The sequence below is a fragment of the Pediculus humanus genome, genomic scaffold (genome assembly GCF_000006295.1).
Source record: "Pediculus humanus corporis 1103172107910 genomic scaffold, whole genome shotgun sequence".
Lineage (NCBI taxonomy): Eukaryota > Metazoa > Arthropoda > Insecta > Psocodea > Pediculidae > Pediculus > Pediculus humanus.
The window spans coordinates 457,997-482,375 of NW_002987483.1; the positions used below are offsets into that span (position 1 = coordinate 457,997).

General features: G+C 28.3%; 7 protein-coding genes across 7 annotated transcripts; 3 read left to right on the plus strand and 4 right to left on the minus strand.

Moving 5' to 3' along the window:
• Positions 1-688: 688 nt before the first annotated feature.
• Phum_PHUM399860 (cAMP-response element binding protein, putative) lies at positions 689-3,819 on the plus strand (the record flags this gene model as incomplete). Its single annotated transcript, XM_002428713.1, has 7 exons — positions 689-829; positions 1,421-1,652; positions 1,736-1,930; positions 2,008-2,258; positions 2,333-2,664; positions 2,919-3,187; positions 3,260-3,819. 7 exons carry the CDS (start codon positions 689-691, stop codon positions 3,817-3,819), a joined length of 1,980 nt encoding a protein of 659 aa, XP_002428758.1.
• A 1,886-nt stretch (positions 3,820-5,705) lies between these two features.
• On the minus strand, positions 5,706-7,283 carry Phum_PHUM399870 (uncharacterized protein; the record flags this gene model as incomplete). The annotated part of the gene is made up of 4 exons (XM_002428714.1): positions 5,706-5,747; positions 5,770-5,990; positions 6,030-6,449; positions 6,650-7,283. The coding sequence occupies 4 exons, from the start codon at positions 7,281-7,283 to the stop codon at positions 5,706-5,708; spliced, it is 1,317 nt and encodes a 438-aa protein (XP_002428759.1).
• Positions 7,284-7,520: 237 nt separating this feature from the next.
• Positions 7,521-8,322, plus strand: Phum_PHUM399880 (40S ribosomal protein S15, putative; the record flags this gene model as incomplete). Its single annotated transcript, XM_002428715.1, has 4 exons — positions 7,521-7,529; positions 7,712-7,797; positions 7,882-8,116; positions 8,209-8,322. 4 exons carry the CDS (start codon positions 7,521-7,523, stop codon positions 8,320-8,322), a joined length of 444 nt encoding a protein of 147 aa, XP_002428760.1.
• Positions 8,323-9,201: 879 nt separating this feature from the next.
• Positions 9,202-12,476, minus strand: Phum_PHUM399890 (chromatin regulatory protein sir2, putative; the record flags this gene model as incomplete). The annotated part of the gene is made up of 8 exons (XM_002428716.1): positions 9,202-9,216; positions 9,267-10,249; positions 10,385-11,213; positions 11,313-11,436; positions 11,523-11,696; positions 11,865-12,107; positions 12,188-12,315; positions 12,411-12,476. 8 exons carry the CDS (start codon positions 12,474-12,476, stop codon positions 9,202-9,204), a joined length of 2,562 nt encoding a protein of 853 aa, XP_002428761.1.
• Positions 12,477-13,927: 1,451 nt separating this feature from the next.
• Positions 13,928-20,370, minus strand: Phum_PHUM399900 (blom7, putative; the record flags this gene model as incomplete). Its single annotated transcript, XM_002428717.1, has 13 exons — positions 13,928-14,159; positions 14,256-14,346; positions 14,445-14,525; positions 15,669-15,802; positions 17,193-17,305; positions 17,386-18,192; positions 18,274-18,414; positions 18,489-18,994; positions 19,075-19,193; positions 19,278-19,477; positions 19,568-19,782; positions 19,926-20,190; positions 20,278-20,370. The coding sequence occupies 13 exons, from the start codon at positions 20,368-20,370 to the stop codon at positions 13,928-13,930; spliced, it is 2,997 nt and encodes a 998-aa protein (XP_002428762.1).
• Positions 20,371-21,616: 1,246 nt separating this feature from the next.
• Positions 21,617-22,567, minus strand: Phum_PHUM399910 (uncharacterized protein; the record flags this gene model as incomplete). Its single annotated transcript, XM_002428718.1, has 1 exon — positions 21,617-22,567. One exon carries the CDS (start codon positions 22,565-22,567, stop codon positions 21,617-21,619), a length of 951 nt encoding a protein of 316 aa, XP_002428763.1.
• A 161-nt stretch (positions 22,568-22,728) lies between these two features.
• Positions 22,729-23,945, plus strand: Phum_PHUM399920 (Deoxynucleoside kinase, putative; the record flags this gene model as incomplete). The annotated part of the gene is made up of 4 exons (XM_002428719.1): positions 22,729-22,773; positions 22,935-23,030; positions 23,097-23,116; positions 23,252-23,945. 4 exons carry the CDS (start codon positions 22,729-22,731, stop codon positions 23,943-23,945), a joined length of 855 nt encoding a protein of 284 aa, XP_002428764.1.
• Positions 23,946-24,379: the final 434 nt, after the last annotated feature.

Sequence of the window (24,379 nt, forward strand, 5' to 3'; positions counted from 1 at the left end):
TTCCATTTTCGCGTAATCCATTGGCATTTAAAAATTTCCTTTGAAAACAATATTAATTTCCTTTCATAAAATTTTTTTTTCAACACAATTTTCAAACGACCAATCAAATCAAACCATTTGTGTCAGGGTTTCATATCTTAATGTAGAAAAGTAATGAATGAATAGGTTTCTCCAGATTGTCTGAGGCATTATTTATCAGTGAGACCCGGCCAATCAAAGTCAACTTCCACGTTGAACAATACTCTATACTAAAACGAAATCAATATTTTTATTTTTATTTTATTTTTTTATTTTAATATTTAAATACCGTGTATATTTTATATGATATAAAGTTCACCAAGTGTTTTTTAACACATAAATCAAATTTTAATCTTGTTTTATCATCTTAAAGGATCTATCTTGTGATTGTGAGAGAGAAAAAAAAAAAAAACAACGATTTGATTATTTTTAAGGGGTGTGACATGTTTTTTGATTGTTTTTCGTACAGAGTTATGATAACGGTGATCCTTTAATACTTTCAAAAATTTTAAATAAATCAAGTGTTTGCGTTATTTAACCTGGTGGTAATTTCCGATTGATGCAATGTTCATTCAAGTTAAATATGTTATAACTAATCACCACGTGATAACCATATTGAAATATATAAAACCATTTTTACTACATTAAAATAAACATCTGAGTTTTTAATATGTCAGTTTCTACTGACATAAGTTTAATGGATATCCTTTTCGACAGGGATGATCCTGTTTTGAAATTTGCCGAAGACAAAGATGTTTTCAAGCAAGAATTTGATGTTCTCGATTCAAAATCAGATTTACTTTGTGAAAAGGTAAAGGTGAATAAATTATATACAAAGAAATTTGTACATCTATTTTTAAAACTATTGGGCATTAAATAGATTTATTGATTAAAAATAGCTTGCCATTTTTTTATTATTAAGCTTAAATATTTCAATACCATATTTTTTTTAAAAATCCCTAAGGGCAATCCATATTGTATGATGACTGACCTTTGTGTTTGACATAATTAACTCGAAATAAAAGTTTTCGAAAATATCATTAATGTAATTATTAAACGATTTAAATTTTTTTTTTTTTTTAATTAAAATTTTATTATTTTTAAATGAATTTCAGTTAGATGGAGTAACAGTATTATTGGCATAAAATAAAAAAATTATTTTTTTTTTAAATATTGAATTTTTTATATTGTGGCCATATGGTTTTAATGCACCAATAAATTTATAAAAAATAATTTTTTTTTTTTTTTTTTTTAAAAATGAAAACATGAGTCAACATGTATGTGAAAATAAAATAATTTTTTAGTCTTATAAATTTGTCCATTTTCATTTAATTTTTTTGTATTGCTTTTTTAAAATTTTTGATTTAGTCATTTATTTTTATTGTTGCTTTTTTAATGCTAGCTTGAGCCATGGGTGTCAGATGCTGATGAACTCCTGAAAGATATTTTAAATGATGAACATTTTAACTTGCTTGATAGAGATCCAGAAGATAGCGAATTAAATTGTTTTGACACGACTTTGTCCGATTGGAAACCGATAACAAACGATGAATATGGTATTAAAGAAGTTGTCGTCGGATCTTCTTCAAGTGCCTATTCAGATAGTGGGCTCTCTAGCGATCAAGTTTCCCCAGGTAAGACAAAAAAAAACAATTGCAGAATTTTTTATTTTGTTTGTGTGAAAAACAATTTTTAATAATTAGTGATTTTTACACAGGATTACCAATTGATTATGATTTCACACCTAACCAATTGGATGATGATGAAGATGCGGATGATGATGGGCACATATCTTCAGCCGTTTCGACTATCAGCGATGCTTCGGCAACTTTACTTTCTGCAAGCGACATAAAAATAGAACCTCAAGAAATTAATTCATCATCCCTGCTTGAAGATGAAATGGCAGTTTTGGGTAAGTTTTAAAATTTAAAAAATTTTACACAAATCTTTAAAACAGTAACTTAGTTCCTTTTTTGTTAAACATTTCAGGAATTCTTCCATCCGAAACTCATCAAGTTGAAATAGAAAAAAAAAAAATTCAGCAAATAACAAATTTATCATCATCAGTTGTAACAACAAATCCCAGATCCATACTTCTTCCGGTTAACACTGGAAATGGAATTAAAACATACAAAATAGTGAACAGTTCAAATGGTTGTAAAACATTCAAAGCTGTCAAGCAATTGGAAAAGGCTAAACCTGTCGTTTTAAAAACTGTCAGACCTACAGGAATGCCGTTGGTAAATGGACAGGATAAAACAATTAATTTTAAAACGAATAATATTATGATTAATCGAGACATTTACATTTACAGGTATTGAAAAATGTTAAAAATCAAAGTGCCCAGAAAAAAATTAAAAGTAGATCGATTAAATATGTAGCAGAAGAAACGGATGAAGAAGAGGAAATAACAGTTTTGTCCGATTCTGAAGATGACAAAGTTAAATCTCAATATCCGAGATTGATTTTATCACCGGAGGAGAAAAAATTAATTCAAAAAGAAGGAGTTCGTTTGCCTTCGCATTATCCATTGACAAAATTTGAAGAAAGGGAATTGAAAAGGATTCGAAGGAAAATTAGAAATAAAATATCAGCTCAAGATTCGAGAAAAAGAAAAAAAGAATATTTAGACGGATTGGAAGATAGGTAAGAAGGACAGAAATCAAATAATATTTTTTTTTTTCTCTTCGACATTTTAAATAATTATAGCATTTTATTTTATTTTATTTTTTTTTGTGTTTAAATTCAACCTACTTTCGAAGGCTGAAGTTGTAAATTGTAGGCACCATCTTGTAGGCTTGCATTCTTTAAAAAAAATCCAAGGTTTATTTTAAAATGAAGCCTTTGTGACATAAATTTCAATGAATTTGTGTGTGTGTGTGTATATTTTTTTTTTATAGAGTTAAGCAATGCACAGAAGAAAATTTATCCTTGATAAAGAAAATAAAACTTCTTCAATCTCAAAATCAATCACTTATGACGCAAGTTAAAAAATTGCAACTCACGTTGGCTAAAACGACAACGAAAACAGCTCAACCGGCCACTTGCCTGATGGTGATCATGTTGTCGGTTGCTCTTATAATGGCTCCAAATCTGAGAATAACACAAAATAACGAAAATGATATTGGAGATCAAGAAGTGTCAGACAAAACGTTGCAACCTGTTGCAGGTACACATTTGCCTGATTCTCATTTTTTTACGATTAGTTTTTGTTTTTTATTAATAATTTGAAAATTTTCAGGTCGTACTCGGAGTTTGTTGTCGAAAAGCACTTCGCAAGATTCCGTCAACGAGGAAGATGGTAAAATTTCACAAGAAATGCAATCGGATCGATCTACTTCCGTTCATACAAACAGTCCATATTCTTACATGCACATGGAATTATCGTCTCGAAACAATTACATTTTAAAATCGGATCGTTCTAGAAAATCGTCGATCGGAAGTTCGTCAAGCGGTTACGATAGTCCACCACATTTTTTGGTCGATCACGATTACGATCCACCGCCTGCTAAAAAGAATCGATTTCATTTTTCTGAAAATGAAGAAACGGAGGAAGAGATGTTGAGAAAAAAATTCATACTTCCGCCCGTCGATGATATATGGCCGGAACCATCGTCGGTCGAAAAGGTCGGGACGAAACCTAAAGAATTTATTATTCCAGACATCGATGATGAGTGGGTACCCAAACAATCGGTACTCGCGGATAAAATCGAGTCACTAACGACGGAGGTTAAGGTAAACATATCTGATTCCAAGGGCACACGCACGGTCGTCATTCACGTTCCGAAAGAGCAAGAATAAAACTCAGTCAAAATTGGTAAAAAATTTCATCTTACATTTTTTTTTTTTTTTTTTTTTCTGTTATTTTCCCCTGTCAGTAATAATAATGATAATAATAATAATGATCTCAAACCTTACAATGTTAATTATCCCGATGAAAGGAAATTCTTACGCGAGTTTCAATTTAATCGGGTTATTTAGCTTATAACGATGAAAAAAAAAAAAAAAATTTAAAAAAAAACCGTTAAAAATTTAAAAAAAAAAAAAAAACCGTTAAAAATTTTAAAAAATTATTCCGTATAAGATTTTATTGTTTTTTTATTAATAGGCAGTTTGATGATGAGTTTATTTTGCTTTTGCGGAGGAAGAATCCCTTTTTTTTTTTTGATAAAAAACAAAAAAAAAAAAAACAAAATGATAACCGAAAAAAAATCTCTTTTAAAAATTATTTAAAACAATTATCAATTCGTTGTTAATGTTTTCCCCCTCCCCGCTGCCCCACTCTCCCCTTCCCCCAATGTCAATGAACTTTACGTCGAAATTATAAATATTATCGTCTCATGCGAAAATAATAATAATAATAATAATAATAATAATAATGTTAATTGTTGTTGCGAGAAAAAAAGGTTTTGGAGGCATTGGAAAATTTGAAAAAATTTAAAATTAATTAATTGTTATTTTTATTTATAGGTTTTATTATTATTATTATTACTATTATTATTATTATTTTTTTTTTTTGTTTAATTTTATTTATAATTTTACATAAAGTATAATAATCATTTAGAGTTTAGTATATTATGTTTATTATTATTATTATCGAAATATAAATATATATTCGTACGTTTTAAAATTGATGATGATGATGATTATAATATCTTTAATAAGTTTTTGCTATTGTGACGTCAGCGTCTTCGTCATCGTCGACGTCATCATCGTCGGTGGCGATTTCCAGTTGAATTTGTTTAAGAAAAAAAATCGAAATTAAATTTTTTTTTATTAACAATTAATTGATTTATTATTATTATTATTATTATTATTATTATTATTATTATTATTATTATTATTATTATTATTATTTTATACTATTATTATTATTATTATTATTATTATTATTTTATACAAAAGTTTCGGATTTTTAAATGAATAAATTTTCGTTAAGGTCAACGTCCTTTCATTAATCAAAATAAACAAATGTCGTCGTCATTTTGTTATAAATTATCGAACGTTAAATAATTTGGGTTTAAAATTTTGGGAGGTGGTGGTGGTGGTGGTGGAGGGGTGGGGAGGAGGAATTTTAAATTAACCGAACCGTTTTTTGCCCCCCCCCCCCCCTCTGTACTAATTGGAAATCGCCATTTATTATTATTATTTGTTATTATGTTATCGAATTCGGTTTTTTTTTTTTTTTTTTTTTTACGTTTTGTTAATGAATTTGTTTTCCATTGTTTTGAAATAATTGTCAAGTTAGTTTTAATTTTAAAATAATAATAATGATAATAATAGTTTCGTACGTAAAATTATTTTAATTTGTTTTAAATATTTGGAATGAATTATATAAAAAAAAAAAAATTATTAGTAAGGTTTGATAATAATAAAATTTTTTTTTTTTTTTTTGTTTATTATTTAATGAAAGAAAGAAGGAAAGGGCTGAGTTCCTCATAATAATATTGTTAATTAAACACACAAACAAATAAAATGTGAGTAACGGCAAGAATGAAGACTTTGTTGTTGTTTTTGTTGTTGTTGTTATTATAAAATTGGTGTCAGAAAAAATGTCGGAATAAATGATATAAAAAATGATAAAAAATTTTTTTTTAATTATTTTCATAGTTCAAGTTCCATCATAATAATAATAATAATAATCATAATCAAGGCCTAAAAATAATTGAAAATTTAATTTTATTGATTTATGTTGACAAAAGTTTTTGTTTTTTTCGATTTGTTAATAACTTTTTCAACTTCATCAACTACTTTTTCTAATACTTTTTCCATTTCCTCATCGCTCGATTCAAATTTAGGAATTTCTATAACGTTATTTATATCATAATCATCATCATCATCGAAATCATAAACGAATTCAAATGTATCACCATTAAGACGATCATCGAATAAAAATTTTATTTCTTCCGGTAATGGTTTCTTATCAGAACGATAATTATAACAATCAGGATCGTAACATTTTTGATAATATGCTAAACATGATAAATCAATAATAAATGTTATGTTGTTACTTTTATGTTGTCTTTTTATGTTATCACAATATCTATACCCTTGAATTTCGTATAATATTGATGATTTTTCACAAAAAAATGTTTTCCTTCTTATGCTCCCATTTGGAAATATCAACTTATTTATAAATGAATCTATTTCTGGATAAACTGACGAACTGGAAATTATTTTTTCTTTACAAGCATTTGTCATCGATAACTTGGTTTTTTGTTCTTTGGTATTTTCAAAATTATTAAAATCTAAAATTCTACTAACTGTCCATGAAAAACAAGTGACTAATGAATCCTCGAATAAATTGCACTCATTAATATTTTTCATATCATTCGGTTTGTACTTGTTATTTTCACTCGGGACAAGTGGGATATTTTTATTTTGTTTTGATGATCCTAATAATCTAAAATGGCGATTTTTAGTGTAAACACCTTCATCAATCAATAATTTTATTTTTCCTTTATCATTGTTAACAAACAATTCAAGAATTTCATTCGATGATAAGTTATAAGTTTTTGAAAGTTTTGTCAATTGTTCACAGTCTCCATTAACATCTAAAAAAAAAAAGGCATATTTTAATTAAATTAAATTTTCAAATTTATCAAATCATTATAATATTTGGTAACTTAACTGTTTTCATAAGCTAGTTTTAATTCATTACAAATGCTTTTTACAAAATTTCCCACAGCATAATTATTATGAAATGCGACATTTTTCAATTGATAAATTATGTGACGACTAAATTTTACATCACTGCTCGAATCCAATTCTAATATATCATTTTCAGTACAATAAATTTTAAAATGAAGCATTAAATTGTAATTAATTATATTTAAAAGGTTTTTTAACATTCGTTCTTTACAACTGTTCTCATTGTATTCATATTCGAATTCTATATCTAAATATAATTTACAAGCTGCGTATTCTAGAATGATTTCATAAGTGTTGCAATTTTTAAAAAAACGATTTTGATTGTATGACCAAAATATTTTTGGATGAGCAACTAAAAACATTCTTCTTCCATTAACATCTTCAAATGCAAAACACATTAATCCGTTTCTACGTTGTAAAGCACAATCTATTGCATCTTGTTGTTTTTTAAAAACCATCCATGTTTTAGATGGACCGAGTAATTTTTTAGTAAACAGTGGAGATATTTGATTTTCTTTAAAATTTTGTTTCTTGATAATAGCTTCAATTTTATCTTGCCTCGCTAACTTTTTACCATAAAACTTGTCGGGAGGTATTTCGCAAAATGTTTGCATTTTGAAAAACTAATATATATATATATATATATATATATATATATATATATATATATATATATATTTTAAATGTCGTCAAAACATAAAACTAGCAAATACAAAAAAAAAAATTTCTAAATACTACCATTATCACAATTAAAATTTTTTTGGCGGTAAATTTTGTCGTGGAATAACAAATTACGACAAGTAAGTGGCAGAAGATTTCCTAATAACTTTACGTAGTTTAAATTCATCAACATGGCTGAGGTTAGTAATATTTTAAATTTTTTTAATCTTTTTTAATTTAATGCATCTTTTAATTTATTAATACCAAAAAAACAGCAACGTTAATTATGGCTTTAATACTTTATAGAATTATTTTTTAATATACTGTCAGGCATTTTAAAAAGCAAAATGTTTTCATTAATTTACCTTCTGTTTTTTTTTAGGTGGATGAAGCACAGAAGAAGAAAAGGGCATTTAAGAAGTTTACCTTCCGTGGAGTTGATTTAGATCAACTCCTAGACATGCCAATGTAAGTAAATTAAAATTATTTTTTTTTTATTTTGAAATTATTTATTTGCGATTCTAAACAAATATTTATAACCTATAATTGTAGTGAACTTTTGATGGAACTTATGCATGCCCGTGCTAGAAGGAGGTTTTCGAGAGGTTTGAAAAGGAAACCAATGGCTCTTGTTAAGAAATTAAGAAAGGTTAAAAAGAAAGCACCTCCAAATGAAAAACCAGAAGTAGTTAAAACTCATTTAAGAAATATGATAATAGTGCCAGAAATGGTTGGCAGTATTGTTGGAGTTTATAATGGCAAAACCTTTAATCAAGTTGAAATTAAGGTGAGTTCAATAAAAACCGTTATTTTAACAATATATCAACAATCACCGTTTTATTCTCAATCGCAGAAACTAATTTACCTAAATTTTTTTAGCCCGATATGATTGGACATTATTTGGGAGAGTTCAGTGTGACGTATAAACCTGTAAAACACGGAAGACCCGGTATTGGTGCCACACACAGTTCTCGTTTCATACCACTTAAATAAGTTCATGTAATTTTTAAATATAAAATTTTGATTAAAAAAAAATGTTTTTTCTAATTTTTCTTTTAAATTAAGATGCACAGAAATTATTCATTGGATTGATAAGTAAATCTGATTTGTACTCTCCCAAATTTGATGATTAATCTTGCCATTACTTAATTATGGTAAAAATCATTGTTATTGTTAATTATTTATTGGTAATTAAATATTTTTTAATTAACAATAAATAATTAGATTGTTATATTTATCAATAACGAGTTTTATCAATGGAAAATATACAAATCGTGTAGGTTGATAACTTTTTGATAGGTAAAACAATAAAAACATTCAACGAATACAATTTATACATAATATTTATTTAGTAAAATATTAGGGTGATAAATAAAAAGTGAAATACAAGAGATTATTTGGAAAATTTTCATATAAAAATATATAAAATATAATAACAATAACAATGAAAAAATTTTTGTTTTTTTAAATTAAAAACTTTTTAATATCGAAAAAAAAATAATAATAAGAAGCAAGTTACTTATTATTTTTAAGCAAGATGAGGGCATACATTTTTTTTTTTTGTACGATAAGAAAAAATTATACAAAAGAATCATCATTATTATTAAAATTTGTTTTTTTTTTTTTTTTTTTTGATAAAAAATTATGTAAAATTTATATTTTGTTCTTTTACACTTGATGTTCGGAATGGCATTTTTCATTTAATTTATAATTTTTTTTTTAAAAAAACATCTTTTAATTTTAGGTTTTTTCTTTCTTTTCATTTTCTATTAATTAATTAATTAATTAATTAATAATTACTGTAATAAATAATTATCGGAATAATCAAATTCTTCCGATTTATTTGTCGAATTATATTCGTTATTGTAATAATCAATCGTTGAAGAACTTTTTGAATTATTTAATTGTGTTAAATTTTCTTCTGCTTTATTGATAACGTTATCATCAATATTTGTATTTGATAAATCGGATTCGATTTCGGTTAAATTATTTCCAGATTTTTCTCCCGAATCCCGATTTAATTTTTTTTCATTTGTTTCATCTTCGATGACCGCCATCAAAGTTTCCGTTTCTTTTTTTTCTGGAGTCTCGACAATATTCGTTTGCTGCGTTGCCAAATTTTCGATTACGTTCGAATCAACTACATCCGGTAACGTACTACTACTAATTTTTACCTCTTCCGTTCTCTCTTTTAAATTAACAATTTGTTCTGATTTTCTTTCCGTGACGTTTGTTTCAGGTTTGGGTGTTGATTCCGCAGAAGATTTATTCAAAGATTCTTCTCCTTTCGAAATATCCACCACGATCACGCTTTGGTTTTCCTTTTGATGTGATTCGTCATCAAACGTCGAATTCGAAGGTTCCGGCGGAAATTCTTCTTCTTTTCTTTCAGTCTTGTCCTCGGTTGTGTCAACATTTAACGGATTCGATTTTTCTTCGGATTCTTTTTCTCGATCTGGACAACTGTGTTCGTTTTCATTGTCCTTTTTAAACTCGATTTTGTCTTCCGGTTCATCTTCATTCGTATCATTAATCATTATTATTACTGATTTTTGATTATTACATTCCGTTTCGTTCGAACTTTTGTCGTTATTATTTTCTACCAAACAAATTTGTTCTTTTTCCCCGCTCAAGTCATCTTTCACAATATCTTGTTTTTCTAAAGTGACGTCATCATCATTCGATGTCTTCTGCCCAGAATTAATTAATTCGAATGAATTTTTCTCATCACCAATCACGGTTGTTTCCATTGACTCGGTGCTCACATCTTTACTACTTTCCATAAACGTTTCATTATTTTCTTTTTTCGAATTCATTTCTCCTTCAGACGATGGACATTCTTCGACATTTTTTTCCTCCTCTAAATTGTCCGCAATTTTCAAATTATCAGTAGAAATATCCGTAGCAGCTGAACTTTCACCTTTACTCGAATCCGATTCGTTTATTATATTTTCTGTTTGTTCTTTTACGTCATGCGTTTGTAGTGCGTTACCATCATCACTGCTATTATTATTATTATTGTGAATATTATTATTATTATTATTATTATTTTCACAAATTTCTTTGCCATTTTTATTTTGATCGGAATCCAATTCGATGACGTCATTATCGTTATCGATATTTTTAATTGATTTATCCACGTCCATGGGTTCGGGTGTTATAACGTCTTCGGATTTAACTTCCGTTTTAACTTCCGTTTCTTCTTTTTTGACATCATCATTTTGTAAATATATTTTAAAATTATATGTAAATTTGTTTGTCATTTCATCATCATCATCGGATTCGCATATCATATCCAAATCATCATTACACGCTTCATCATCGTCACAGTAAACAATTTCACATTTAGGTACTTTTTTTGGCGGCTTTGTGACTATTTCGTATTTGGTTTTCGTAGGCGTCACATTTTTCTTAATCGTAATTTTTTCACCATCGTATTTAACTTTTTTCGGAGGAGCCGTTACTTTTTTTATAGTGATTGTCGTATTGTAAACGGGAGTCGAATTTTTCCTAGAGCCCCTTCTAGAAGATTCTCTACCTTTTTTCGGCTTGACAATGACATCTAATACTTCCAAATCCGAATCTTCATCTTCTTTTATTTTTCTTTTTAAATTTTTACTATTTCCAACGGGTATATCATTGGAAATCATTTCTAATCGTTTTTTAGCTTCTTTAGTACCACATTTTTCTTCGTAAACTTTTTTCATTTTTTTCAAATCGTAGTCTGATATTGTCCATTCGAAAAATTTCTTACCTGATAATGGTAAAATACGCGTGGGATCATTTTTCACTGCATATTTAGGTATTTTTATATTTAAATGTTTCATTAGCATTGTCATAACCTCATCAACATATGCATGTATTAATAAATTTGCTTTCCTATCCTTGAAAAAAAAAAAAAAGAAAAGCGTAACAAAGTAAATAAATTAAAGCTTAATCTTAATTCTTTTTTTACATTCTTTGAAAAAAAACTGATAACTTACATGTTTTGTAGGTTGCAAATTTACTATTACTAATTTCCCTCCATGCCTTTTGGTATAAAGAGGTAAATTCCCGCTAGGAACTATTTGCATTGTTGTGCCTAAACAAATGCTTAAATCAGCCAAGCTAAAAAAAAATTTTTTTTTTTTTTTCATGTATTTATGTATGTTAGTTTATATGTATCTTAATTTTTTTTTTTTTTTTTTGTTTACCAGGAATGATAATCAGCCATTCCTAAATCATTTTCAGGAAGATTATGCTCCCAGTCCAATATAGTATCATGTAGTCTTCCACGACAAGGTCTACCATTTGCTTTTGTGGCAGGACAATTTTTATTTATCGATTTCTGCCCTACTGTTGGCACAGGTGAACTTCTAACAAACTGCCTAAAGGTAATATTAATAAATTATTGTTATAAACAATAAACTCTATTCTTTGAATTAAAAATTTACTAAACTCTCTTTAAATTTTAACCATAATACTAAACCTTCTTATGTGTACTAATAAATTTTAACTTATTAATAAAAATGTCTATAAAAATTTACTAATCCTACCTATTGCAAGAATTGCATTGTTCAGTAAACATGTTCCCATGTAACTCGGACAAATATTTCCTTCTTAAATTTGATCTTAAATGAAGACCATCGATATTTTGACTAACGACATATTTAACTTTTTGTTTTTCTACAAGCTTCATGATGGCCATATGAGTAACCGTTGGTATGGCCTCATTAAAATCTTTACTTAAATCAGGTTTTTCACCTTTAGCTTGCAATGTCCATACTCCTCTTGGACCCCTGATTAACAAACATTATGAATGATAAAAATCAAAATTCAGAATACTCGACAAAAAAATTTTTTTTTTTTTTCTTCTTACCTAAAATCTGGTATTCCAGCAGAGGTACTTATACCTGCACCTGTATGAATGACAACATGATTAGCTTCATTAATCCATTTGGCTAAAAGTGACACTTTTGCCGAAACAACCGATTTAATATCGAATTTCTAAAAAAATACAATAAAAGTAATATGCAAACTTAGTTTTATTTCAACTTTTGTGATAAATTTAAAAAAGCCAAACGAAATTTATAATCTCCTACCTCTTCAAGACCGAGTTGTCCTTTATCGTGATACGGGGATAACCCGTCAGCATAATTGCAAGACATTTTTCAAAATTAATAAAACTCATAGAAAATGATAAGCTTTATGTTACATAAAAATAATTTCATGATTTGTCGCAGAAGATTTTCAATCCATTAAAATCTACCAATTAGCGACAAAATCAAATCTCTTCACGACAATAACCGCGTAAATGTCAGTTTGACTTTTTTTTTTTTTTTTTTTATAAAATGTATTAAAATGTGTTTAAAGTTATATTAAAAATAATTATTGATATTTTTTTCTGTGAATTGACGGAAATAATAAGCGTAAAAGGATTATAAAAAATAGTAAGTAATAAAATCCTATGATTTTCATCTGTTAAATTTTTAACAATACTGATTATTATTATGATTAATATAAAATTTTCTATTACATTTTCTTTTTTTTTTTTTTTCTTTTACTAAATTTCTTTTACTAAATTTTCGTTTTATTATTAAAATTCTTTTAATTTCTTCCTTGCATATCAACAATTATTTTTCATTTGACATAATTTCATGACTGATCATGTCTCTGAATAATTTTTTTTTTTTTTTTTTCAATTATGAATAAATGGCTGTGAATATTTATCAGTTTCATTTTCAATTATTAATGGCGTTACACGTTTTCTCTAACCTGATTAGTGGAATTTATAATTATTAAGAATTTTAATAAGTATTTTATATGAACATCCTCCATATTCTGCATCGAGTAGTCTTGTTATTTCATAACTAGAAACCTTAAAGAATTTTCATGATGGTTTTACTCATTATTAAGTTAAATACCTCCATGTTTATTATAAACCTTTCAGGTATTAATCAAAACATATTTCTGAGGTATAAAACCTGATTTTGTTTGCCCTGCTTGAATTCATAAAGAAAATTATAATGAAACCCAACAAACATGGACAATCAACACTAACATTATCGAAGAACATAAAATTATTTTCCAACTTAAATCATTTCCCATAAACTTCGATATCAAATAACATTTCGAGTAATTCAAACATTTTTCACACTTTACTCTAATTATCCAGGATCTTCCAGAATTATCCAAAGGGAATTTAATTACTTTTAAAGGATCACCTACTTATCATTACTTTTATTCCTGACTTGTCGAAGCATTTTAAACAAATCCTTAATTTAACTTTTCGATATGGAATCATTAGACAAATAAACAATTTTTTTTTTTTTTTGTATTTAAAAATTAATTTTATTTACTATTAAATAATAAATAAAATTAAAACGCATTGCATTATAACAAAACAAATTTTTTTTTTTCAATCAGTCTATCATATCTCACATTTATAATTAAAGCATTTTTCTTTTCTTTTCTTCTTCTTTCTTAAATCGACTAATTTTACTTTTTTTTTTTTTTTTTTACAATTTCACAGTTAAAAAAAATTAACTCGTAGTATTAATTGTTTAAATAAAAAATTGTAACTCTGTATTAATTTTTATTAAGACACATAATTATTATTTTAATAAGGACGATTATTATTTGAATAATAATGATTCGGAGGAAGCTGTTGTTGTTGCTGTTGCTGCTGTATCTGCTGTTGTTGTAGTGGGGCTCCAGGCGGGGGTTGATTGATTATGTGAGACGGTGGAGGCGGGGGTGGAGGACACATTCCAATTCCTAATATTTGATGTTGAGCCATCGAATCGTACAATTGAGGTTTGCTCGAATAATGACTAAAAGTTGGCCTCTCCCTTTGAAAAAAAAAAAAAACCCAAATATTAATTTTTTTATTGGGGGAGAAGGAGGGAGGAGGGACGAGGGGGGAAGGAAAATTTTGAACTTTGAACCTGTTTCTTTCTCTTCTGTTGTAACCGCGATTCCTCTCATCTCTACCATCACGATCCCCATCCTGTCGACAATCTCTAGTCTCATCGAAACCTGAAACTTTTAAAATTTAAAGCCAAATAATTACCACCACCCAAAATCGGGGAGAGGGGGGGGGGAAGGGGAAAAGACAAAATTTTTTTTTTACTCACACTGTCTTTGCTTATTATTCGGTTTATCTCCGTCTCGTTGAACGTTTCCAGCATCCGATATCTGAAAATTCGGTCCATTACCTGTCACAACATTCAAAATAAAAAAATTTATTAATTTTATCGAGACGATTCGCGGTGCTGAAAAGAGAAAGAGAAAGAGAGAGAGAGAGAGAAAGAGAAAAAAAATTTATTTATTTATTTATTTATGTTGTTCAGACAGACAAGGTTCCATTTTTTTTTTGATAACGCAGCAGCAGCAGTAGTAGCAGCAGCAGGAGCAGCTTTTTTTCTTCGATTGAATTGTTTGGCTAAATTAAAAATTTATTATAAACTTTCATCTCATACCATCGAAGATCATTCCTTCCATCATTAACTGTAAAAATGTTTTTTTTTTTTTTTAATTAAAGGTGACCGACCAGTCAAAGGCATCATCATCATCATCATCATCATCATCACCGTCGCCATCTTTCTCATCATCATCATCATCATCATCGGGGTTATCACACAAATGAACTGTTATCACGCTCTCGATGTCTCGACCGCATAACACGTAAGTACAAAACACATATTTAACTCATAAGAGAAAAATTTTTTAAATATTAAAAACAAAATGTCGGCGTTAAGTGATGACGTAAGCATTGAAATAATCCACCCACTCGCATTACCCTTTATTTTCAATGGTAACTCAAATCCATCTGGGGGATGAGGGATGTAGGGGGGGGGGAACGAGAAAAAAACGGTTGATTGATTGATTGATTGGCGATATAAAATATTTTTAAAAATGAATTTTCGTCGCATTGCAACAAATTTTCTTCTTCTCTTCTCTTCTCCCGACTCGTTTTTTTTTTTTTTTTCAACATTTACTCCATCAACAATTATTTCCATGAAGACCTAAAATTTTCATGCCAAAAAAAAAACAACTTTTTGTAAAAAAAAAAAAAAAAAAATGAAATTAAAAAAGAAAAAAAATAATAATAAATAAATAATAATAATAATTAATTACAAAAAAAAAAGAAAGGGAAAAAAATAATAATAATAATAAAACCAAAAACATCGAAAAAACGCCAAGAAGAAGAAGAAGAAGGTCCATCATCATCATCATCATCATCATCACCATCGTTATCATCATCATCATCTCTATTAAGCTTTCTTTTTTTTTTATCAATATTTATATATATGAAATTTTTTTTTTTTTTTTTTTTTTGTGTGTGTGTTATTACCAACCTGTTGATGTCGGTAGGGGTGGAACTACCACTGAAGTCTCATCCATTTTAATTGAGGGATCTTTCTGTAAACCCTCAGGTTGTTGAAGATGTTGCCTCCTCTGATGCTGGTTCATTATCATCAATTCTTGTACACTGCAGGAAAGCAAAATACATTAAGATGACAAATACACATCTTTTACAATCACATTTTCTTTTCTTTTCTTTTCTTTTCTTTCCAATAAAAATATAGAAAGGAGAAAAGAGAGAGAGAGAGAGAGAGAGAGAGAGAAAAAAAACAATTTTTTTTTCATGTTTGCCTGTTGGAGGGAAAATTCATATTAAAATTAATCATGGGGGGAAAATTCATATTAAAATTAGGGGGGGGGGGAATTTGAATGTTTTTTTTGCCAGCTTCTTCTTCTTCTTCTTCTTCTTTACCTCAACATGATCTTCTTCTTCTTCTCGATGAAAGGTAATTTTTTTTTTTTTTTTTTTTATGTTCACCTTATCATCTGAATACAAACCTCCTATTTTTCATGCGAGGTCGTTCGTCCTTTTACTACCTTAAGTACAATCGAATTATTTTCCCTTTAAAAAAAAACAAATCAAAAAAAGTTTTTTTTTTTTTTTTTTTTTTTTTAAACGTTCAATTCGAATAATGAGACAAAATAAAAAAAAAAATAAATAAATTTTTTAGCATCGTTTTTCCCGACCCCCCCCCCCCAAAAAAAAAAAAAAAATAATAATAATAATGACAATAAAATATATAAAATTTGATATAAATAAATTATTGTAAAGGTTAGGTAAAGTTTGGATTTCGGTAAACATAATCGTTTCATCTTTAAAAAAAAAAAAAAAAAAAAAAAATTAAAAAATCGATTTTGATGGGGAGGGGAGGGGGGGCAATCTCAAATGAGAAAATGATGCTAACCGTTATTTAATTTTAACACATTTAAAAAAAAAAAAAAAACAAAAATGACGAAATCCTGAAAATAAAAAATTCACATGAATAATTATTATTATTATTTTTTACGTTAAAAAAAAAAAAAAAAATTCGTAATCTCAAACATTATTATTATTATTATTATTATTATTTCGGTTTTTTTTTTTTATAATATTAATTTTACCATTGATTAATTCCTCTGCGTGTCGGGAAAATCCAAAGTTACCATGTCGGCCTATTCATCAATTCCAATCCTTATTTTTACTCAATCAGTCGCATAATTAAATTACTTTTATGCAATATCATTTACCCGAGTATGACTGTTTTTTTTTTTTCTTTGCGTAAGGATACCGTTTGCGATCAGGATAATAGAATCCGTTAAAAATATTTTAAAAGGGGAAAAAAAAAAAAAAAAAAAAAAACAATAGAGTTATTTAACAAATAAAATAATACAGATAAAAAATTATTCGTAGCCATTTTTCTCTCTTTTCGTAGAAACGCCGTTTAAATAGCATTACAATTAAAAAAAAAATGAAAAAAAAAGATTAATTTCAAGTTAGAATTAGAAAGGAAAAGTTTTTTTTTTTTTTTTAAACTTACCCTACACCCTGCCTTCCCGAATTGTTATTCGTTACCGGTTGCGTGGGCGGCGGTACGGGTTGCGGAGGCTGCATCGGAATTGACATTAACGATTGAGGTTGAGTTGACCCCCCCTGATTATTTCAAAATAAATTAACGTATTTTTGTATGACGTAATTTAAAATTTCCATTAGTGAAAAACTTGTAAAAGTACCTGTTGAGTGGTCGGAGTTATTTCTTCCGTGAACTTCCGCTTGGGAGGTTTAGGTTCCGGATGATCCGAGTTTTGATTGAAACGAGAAGGGGGCAAATGATGTGCGGGCGGAATAAATTGTCCCGAGGATGTGGGAAGGATTTGTATTGGTCCCGGAGGGCATCCCGGCACGAATTGTAATTGTTGCGGTTGGCAAACTTGTATTTGTTTCATGACTATTTGCTGTTGATACTGTCCGTAATTTTGCTGTTGAACTTGAAATTGAGGTTGTTGAACTTCGTTCGTCGGTCTCACCCCTTGAATTTGCATCAATTGCGGTTGACAGGGTAAGAAATTAGCCGTCGACACGGGTATGGTTTGTATGTTTTGATTTTGCAACGAGACCGGTTGATTGTTTGCCATCATTTGCTGATTGGGAATTTGCTGTAGAAGCATTTGATTTTGATGAGAGGGCTGTATGGAAAATGCCGGATTCGTTGGATTAGTAGTAGGAGGAGGAGGAGGAGGAGGAAGAGGAGCTTGAATATTGGGTGAATGCCTTTGATTGGATGGAGGATTTTGTACGGAAGATGATTGATTGGGAATCGATGGCGGAGGTTGAGAAACGTTTGTCGTAGATTGAGACGATGATTGATTTTGAACGGGAGATTGTCCGGACGGAGCATTCGGTACGCTGTTTGAACTTATTTGGGGTTGTTGTGAAACGGGTTGCTGTTGAGTTTGAATTTGAATGTGAGACGGTTGATTTTGAACTGAATTTTGAACCGCTGAATATGCCAGGGTCGGAGGAGGGTTTTGTTGAACATACTGTAAGAAAATTAAATATTAATTGATTATAAAATAACAACAAGAAAGGGGAAAAAACGATGCGAAATTGTTTATACGTACCTGAAATTGATACGAAACGGGAACCGATACAGCTGCCTGAAGTTGCTGACCTGAATTTTGAGTTTGAAAAGCCAAATGTTGGCCAGATTGAAAAACAGGTTGCGGTTGACCAACGGGAGGTGGTTGAGATAAGAAGACTTGCTTCAATTATAAAAAAAAAAAGACGATAAATATTTAAAAATTTATAAAAAATAAGAATTTTTCTCGAGGCTTACTTGTTGAGTATATGTAGGTTGGGTTTGTTGATTTATAACAACCAATCCTTGAGAAGTCATAATTCCTTGCATTGGTTGTCCATTTTGAGTGATGACATATTGCTGTTGGCAGTTGTTGATTTGTTGGGTCGGCTGAAATGGTTGAGCTATTTGTTGAATAAAATTACCGGGTTGATCGTGTTGGGACTGAATCTGAAGATGCTGAGATGGAGTTGGGGGAACCATTGGGCCTTGTTGCGGAGGAATATGAACTCCCGGAGGAGGTAGTGCCACTTGTGCTGGAGGCGGTTGTGAAAAATGAGGTGGTGGAACGCCCACCATTGGAGGAGGTGCCGTCAATTGAGTAACCGTTGGCTGTTGAATAAATCCTGTTTGAACCACAGGTAGAGCAATCGACGTCGACATTACATTTGGTATTGGTTGTTGTATTATTGGATGATCTCCGTTACCTCCTTGATGTAATATTATATTGGGAGGAGGTTCAACGCTGATCTGTTGAATTTGGGCTTAAAATCATAACAATTATTTAGAGATTTACTTAAACAAAAAAAAACAATATTTTTCATAATAAATTATTAAAACTAACCAGAAATATTTTGGGGAGGTGGCTGCTGCATTTGAAATTGGGCATATTCCTGTTGAACTGTAGCTATTAAATTTAAAGCTAAATCTCTAGCCGTGGCCATTACCTCCGGTTTATGATGCCTAAGGAATTACCCAAAAGTCAAATTAATTATGCCTACTTATTTTTCTTTAAATTAATAAACTCTCGTTAGACGTGCAACTTACGTTATGCAAAAGTGAAGAGGCTCTGGAGCCTCTTGTTGAGTTCCAGGCTCCATAAAAGCAGATCCTATTCCTCTTAATGTAACAATGGCACCAGTTTCATTTTTTATATAATTTAAATTTGAACCTCCTTGTCCAATCAATTTCATTGGAAGATTGAAACCGGGTAAAATATTATCCATTCCGATTCTGATTTTTTCAATCTTACAAAAAGAAAAAAAAAAAAAGCTCATAATTTTGTTTTTACTTTTTTTTTTTTTTTTTTTTTAATAAAATCATAAATCAAATCTCACCAATTTTCCAGAAGTTTGTTCTATAATGGGAGGTGGTAGGTGAATATTTCTGTTTACCAAAACAGGTGGTAAATTTCCTCCGACTGGTGCTCTAGGTACCATATTTATAGATCCAGGAACAGGTCCAATTGTAGAAATTCCTCCATTTCCACATTGACGCTGATTTCCGATATCCCCATTGGAAGAAATCATTTCCTCAATTTTTTGTATAGCCACTGTAAATAAATTTAAACATGGTAAAATTAAATTTTAATCAATTTGAAAATTATTGATTAATTAAAGTACACTTAATAAAATAATGATGATACTTTAATAATTGTAAATTTGGGGTTATTCATCACTTTCGATTTCAACTTACAATCGACCGATCTATTTGTGGGTCCTTGAATAAACAAATATAATCCTAAATTTTTAGCCGATTTATCTTGAGTGTTGAGATTTTTTCTTTCATTTTCCGGAATGTATCTGCCTTTGGTAGAGACACAAGCTCCAGAAAAATCTTTTATCATTTCCTGTGTGCTACCTTTACATAATAAATTTCTTACCGATTGAGGCACATGATTTATTGAAAATTCAGCTTGAATTAATTTAAGAACATCAGATTTACTCAATCCTTCCGATAGCTATAAAATTACATTTTAATAAATATATATTTATGGAAACTATATTCGTTTAAAATAATTTAATTATAAAAAAATCTCTTTACAAACATTTTTTGTTAATTTTCCCTTTGCATGAAGACTTGCATCTAGTTTGTTTGCAGCTGCCACTGCTGCTTCCAAACCACTTTTTTGACTATACATTTTTAACCGGAGTGAAAATAAAACTGAAGACAAATTTTAAATAAAATAAATTTTTGAAATGAATTATAAAATTCAAATTTTTTGGGGATATTAAAATAAATTATAGCATAGATTTTCAAGTGTGTGAGTGTTACATAAAATATCGAAACAATTAAAAAATAAATAGTTTTAATAGTAATATAGATGAATAAAAAATATTTATTTTCAATATAATAGAATTCGGGGATCGTTGTCAGAAAAAAAAAAGTACTTACAATTAAAACTAATTTGATCTTTTTTTTTTTTTTTTTTTTTTTTTGCTTTAGCTAGTTATCATTTGAGATATAGTTTGTTTCCACTACATATTTTCGAATAATAAGTTTTAAATTAAATTTTATATAAAATTTTTGAACTTATAAAAAAGATAAATGTCACTGAAAACTATCATTCTTTTCTTTACGAGAACACCATGATCAATCCAATATCCAAAAACACTTTATAAATATAAAAATTTTTAATTTCCGGTTTCATCTTAGAAAACCTTAATCATTAAATATATATATATATATATTTCTCTGCGCGTACCCTTGAGTTAATTTTTTAAATGTTGGCAATAATGATTTTATAAAAGTACTGTTGAGCTTATGGAATTTTCACCCAATGATCAACCCATTAACTTAATATTAAAAAAAAAAAAAATAAAATTTTTTTTTGATATTTAAATTTGATTTTTTAAGATTAAATAAATAAAAATACTTAATTGATAATATGAATAAATAATTTATTTAAAGTATAATACAAAAAGCTTTAACAAAAATAATGATAATAATTAACAATATTGTTGTTGCCATAAAAATTTATTTGTTACTCATTATGATTAAAGTATAATATACTAAATTTAAATATATATATATATATTTTTATAAAAAGCATAAGCTAGAATTATAATAATTAATAATTAAACAACATAAAATACAAATAAAGCTCTGGGAATAAATGAATATAATTTTTCTTCTTTTTTTAATGGTGTACAACTACTTAAGCAAATATATCGAATAAATATATAAATTGATTAAAAAATACTGAAAATTATCGTTAGGAATTTCATCATTACTGTATTTTCAAAGGGTTGAAAATGTAAACTGTAATTTTTATCAGTTCCATTTCCATTTAAAAGTGATAAATGCTAAATTCAATAAAACATATCTATAAAAAGTATAATGATCTTTTGCTTTCGTCTCTGTGTAAAAATTTACTCATTTTTTTCTTAAGATGTTGGATCTTCAGGAGGAAATGGAACAAATTTGTGATCTTCCATATTAAAAAATTCATGACCTTGTTTGAAACAACCATCACAGTATAAATTTCCTTCGCAACCGAAACATTTTACAGTGGCATTTTCATTACAGATGATACACCATGGAAATTCTGGTTCTTCTTCACTACGATTGCCATCCGATATATCTAAATCCTCACTATCGCTTTCCGTCGTGGACTGTAATCTTTTTTCCAACTTTCCTTCTTCGATTGCTTTTTCAATTATTTTTGCAGTTATAGAATCACCATCATCTGGTTCATGATTAGGGGAATGTGCTGTTGATGTATTTTCCGATGTATTAAGCTTTTTTAATCTGGATTCAATTTCACTGAACTCTTTATTACCCCTCGTTTCCAAATCGGCATCCAAACCTGCTTCATCCATGTACTTTTTTAATAAATCATTCACTTGTTCTTCTTCGGTTTTCGATGAACCACCAGTAGCCGATTGAGGTTTTTGATCTTCAATTGATTCTTCGCTTTTATCCTGTAATAAAGCCAAGCGTCTTTTAATTTCACTTTCATCTGGTAGAACGGGGGGCGTTCTTTCTGCTCTTAGTTTTTCCAAACGTTCAAGTATTTCTTTGTCTTGTGAGCTTAAGCCAGATCTCAAATTCATTAATCTATTGCTGTGGCGAAATATTGTTATGGGAGGTTTGCTCGGATTTTCTAATTTTTCAAGGCGCTTTAACAACAAATCTGGGGTTTCAGCTTCGGTTGATGCCATTTGATCGGGACTTTTGTTTAATTTTTTGTAACAGTTTTGACACACGTTTTTATGTTTTTCGTCTATAATAACTTTTTCCTTAAGGCACTTATAGCAATAAGAAAATCCACAATTTGGACATGAATGTTCTCTAGTAAAAAAGGAAAACTTTGTTAAGCATCCATAACAGGACATTATTAACAAATCAATAACAAAAATTAAAAAAAAAATAAAAAATAAAAATTATGAATCTTTTATATCGACACAAGAAAAAAAAAAACAATAACAAAAATTAAAAACAATAAATACAACTAAAACATTCTCGTAATATACAACAAGTGCTACCAACATAAATGATGCAATATCGAATAAATTTTCATAGGTTATTTAAACAACAAACGGTATAAATTACGTCATATTTGTGTAACCAATATCAACGGCATGAAGAAGCACTCGATTTGAATTAATAAAAAACTCAAATTAATTATTTATCGATTAAGTTATTTTAAATAATTTAAAACATTATTACTTTAAAATTTTTAATTATTTTTTTTTTTTTTAGAAAATTTTAAAAATACTTTTTTATCTGCTTGAAATTTTTCGTGTCAATTGTCATCAAAGCACCACCGGGGTCTTCAAATTTTGGTTATTGGGTATAGTTTTTAATTATTTAAACTTTTAATTTAAAAAAAAAAACAAAAATATTTTGTCAAAATAATTGTAGTTAACTATTTTAATAACGACGTATTACTTTTATTTTTTTTTACAGATTATTTTGGCTATGAAAAACATTTAAATACGGAATTATTTAGTTTCTAGTCGAGCAAATTTCTGAATCAATTAAATGAATTTTGTTTTTAAAAATTTATTTAAATGTAGGTTAGTTTTAAAATATAAAAAAACATTTCCAAAATTCATCACATTCTATTCTTCTGATAAACCATTTACGATAATAGTCGAAGGAAATGTCGGGTGTGGGAAAACGACTTTTTTAAATAATTTTCAAAGGAATTCAAATTTTTTAACTTTATACGAACCGATTGAGGAATGGAAAAATGTTAAGGGTATTGATTTAATGAATTTATTTTATAACGATTTAAAAACATGGAGTTTCTCTTTTCAAACTTATGTTTTTTTAACAATGATGAAAATACATGAGAAAAAAACAAACAAACCATTTAAAATAATGGAAAGATCAATTTATAGCGGAAGATATGTTTTTATTGAGAATTTATATAAATTAAATTTAATTACTCAACCTGAATTGGCAGTGTTAGACGAGTGGTTTCAGTGGTTAGTTAGTACAAATTGTGCTAAAGTCGATTTAATAGTGTATTTGAGAACTAATCCCGAAGTTGCTTACGAAAGGATTTTAAAACGTGGGAGAGCAGGCGAAACTTTACCATTTGAATATGTAACAAAAATTCATGAGCTTTATGAGAATTGGCTAATTAAAAAAAAAAATAATTCATTTTGTCATGCGCCAGTGTGGTGTATTGATGCAAATCAAGATTTACAAACTATTAAAAATGATTTTGACTATTTCGAATATCAAGCCATGCAGCATATTTAAGGCAGGCAGACAGCAATAAAAAAAAAAAATTATCTCATTTCGAAAAGCTTTTATATTATACCAATGAGGAAAAATAACTTACAGTGGATAAGCAAAAACTTTTTTTTATATTTCTGTTATTATTGAGCCAGATTTTTCATATTAAAATATATTTATTCGCTTTGGTATTGATTTTTTAAATATGTTTTATCTTTTTACAATCCATCCGAATATTCGAAAATGGGAGTAAGTTTTATTAAAATTGATTTTATCGTTTTATTTTTATTGAATTTTTTTGTCTTGCCCAGTGACCTAATTATATTTCAATATTAATAATCTTTGACTTCAATGCAGTAAAGTTTAAAAGTAGATAAATAAAATCAAAGCTTGAAACTTGCAGCTGTGAAAATTTTTTAAGAAAAAAAGCTTTCAAAACATTTTATTTCATATAAATG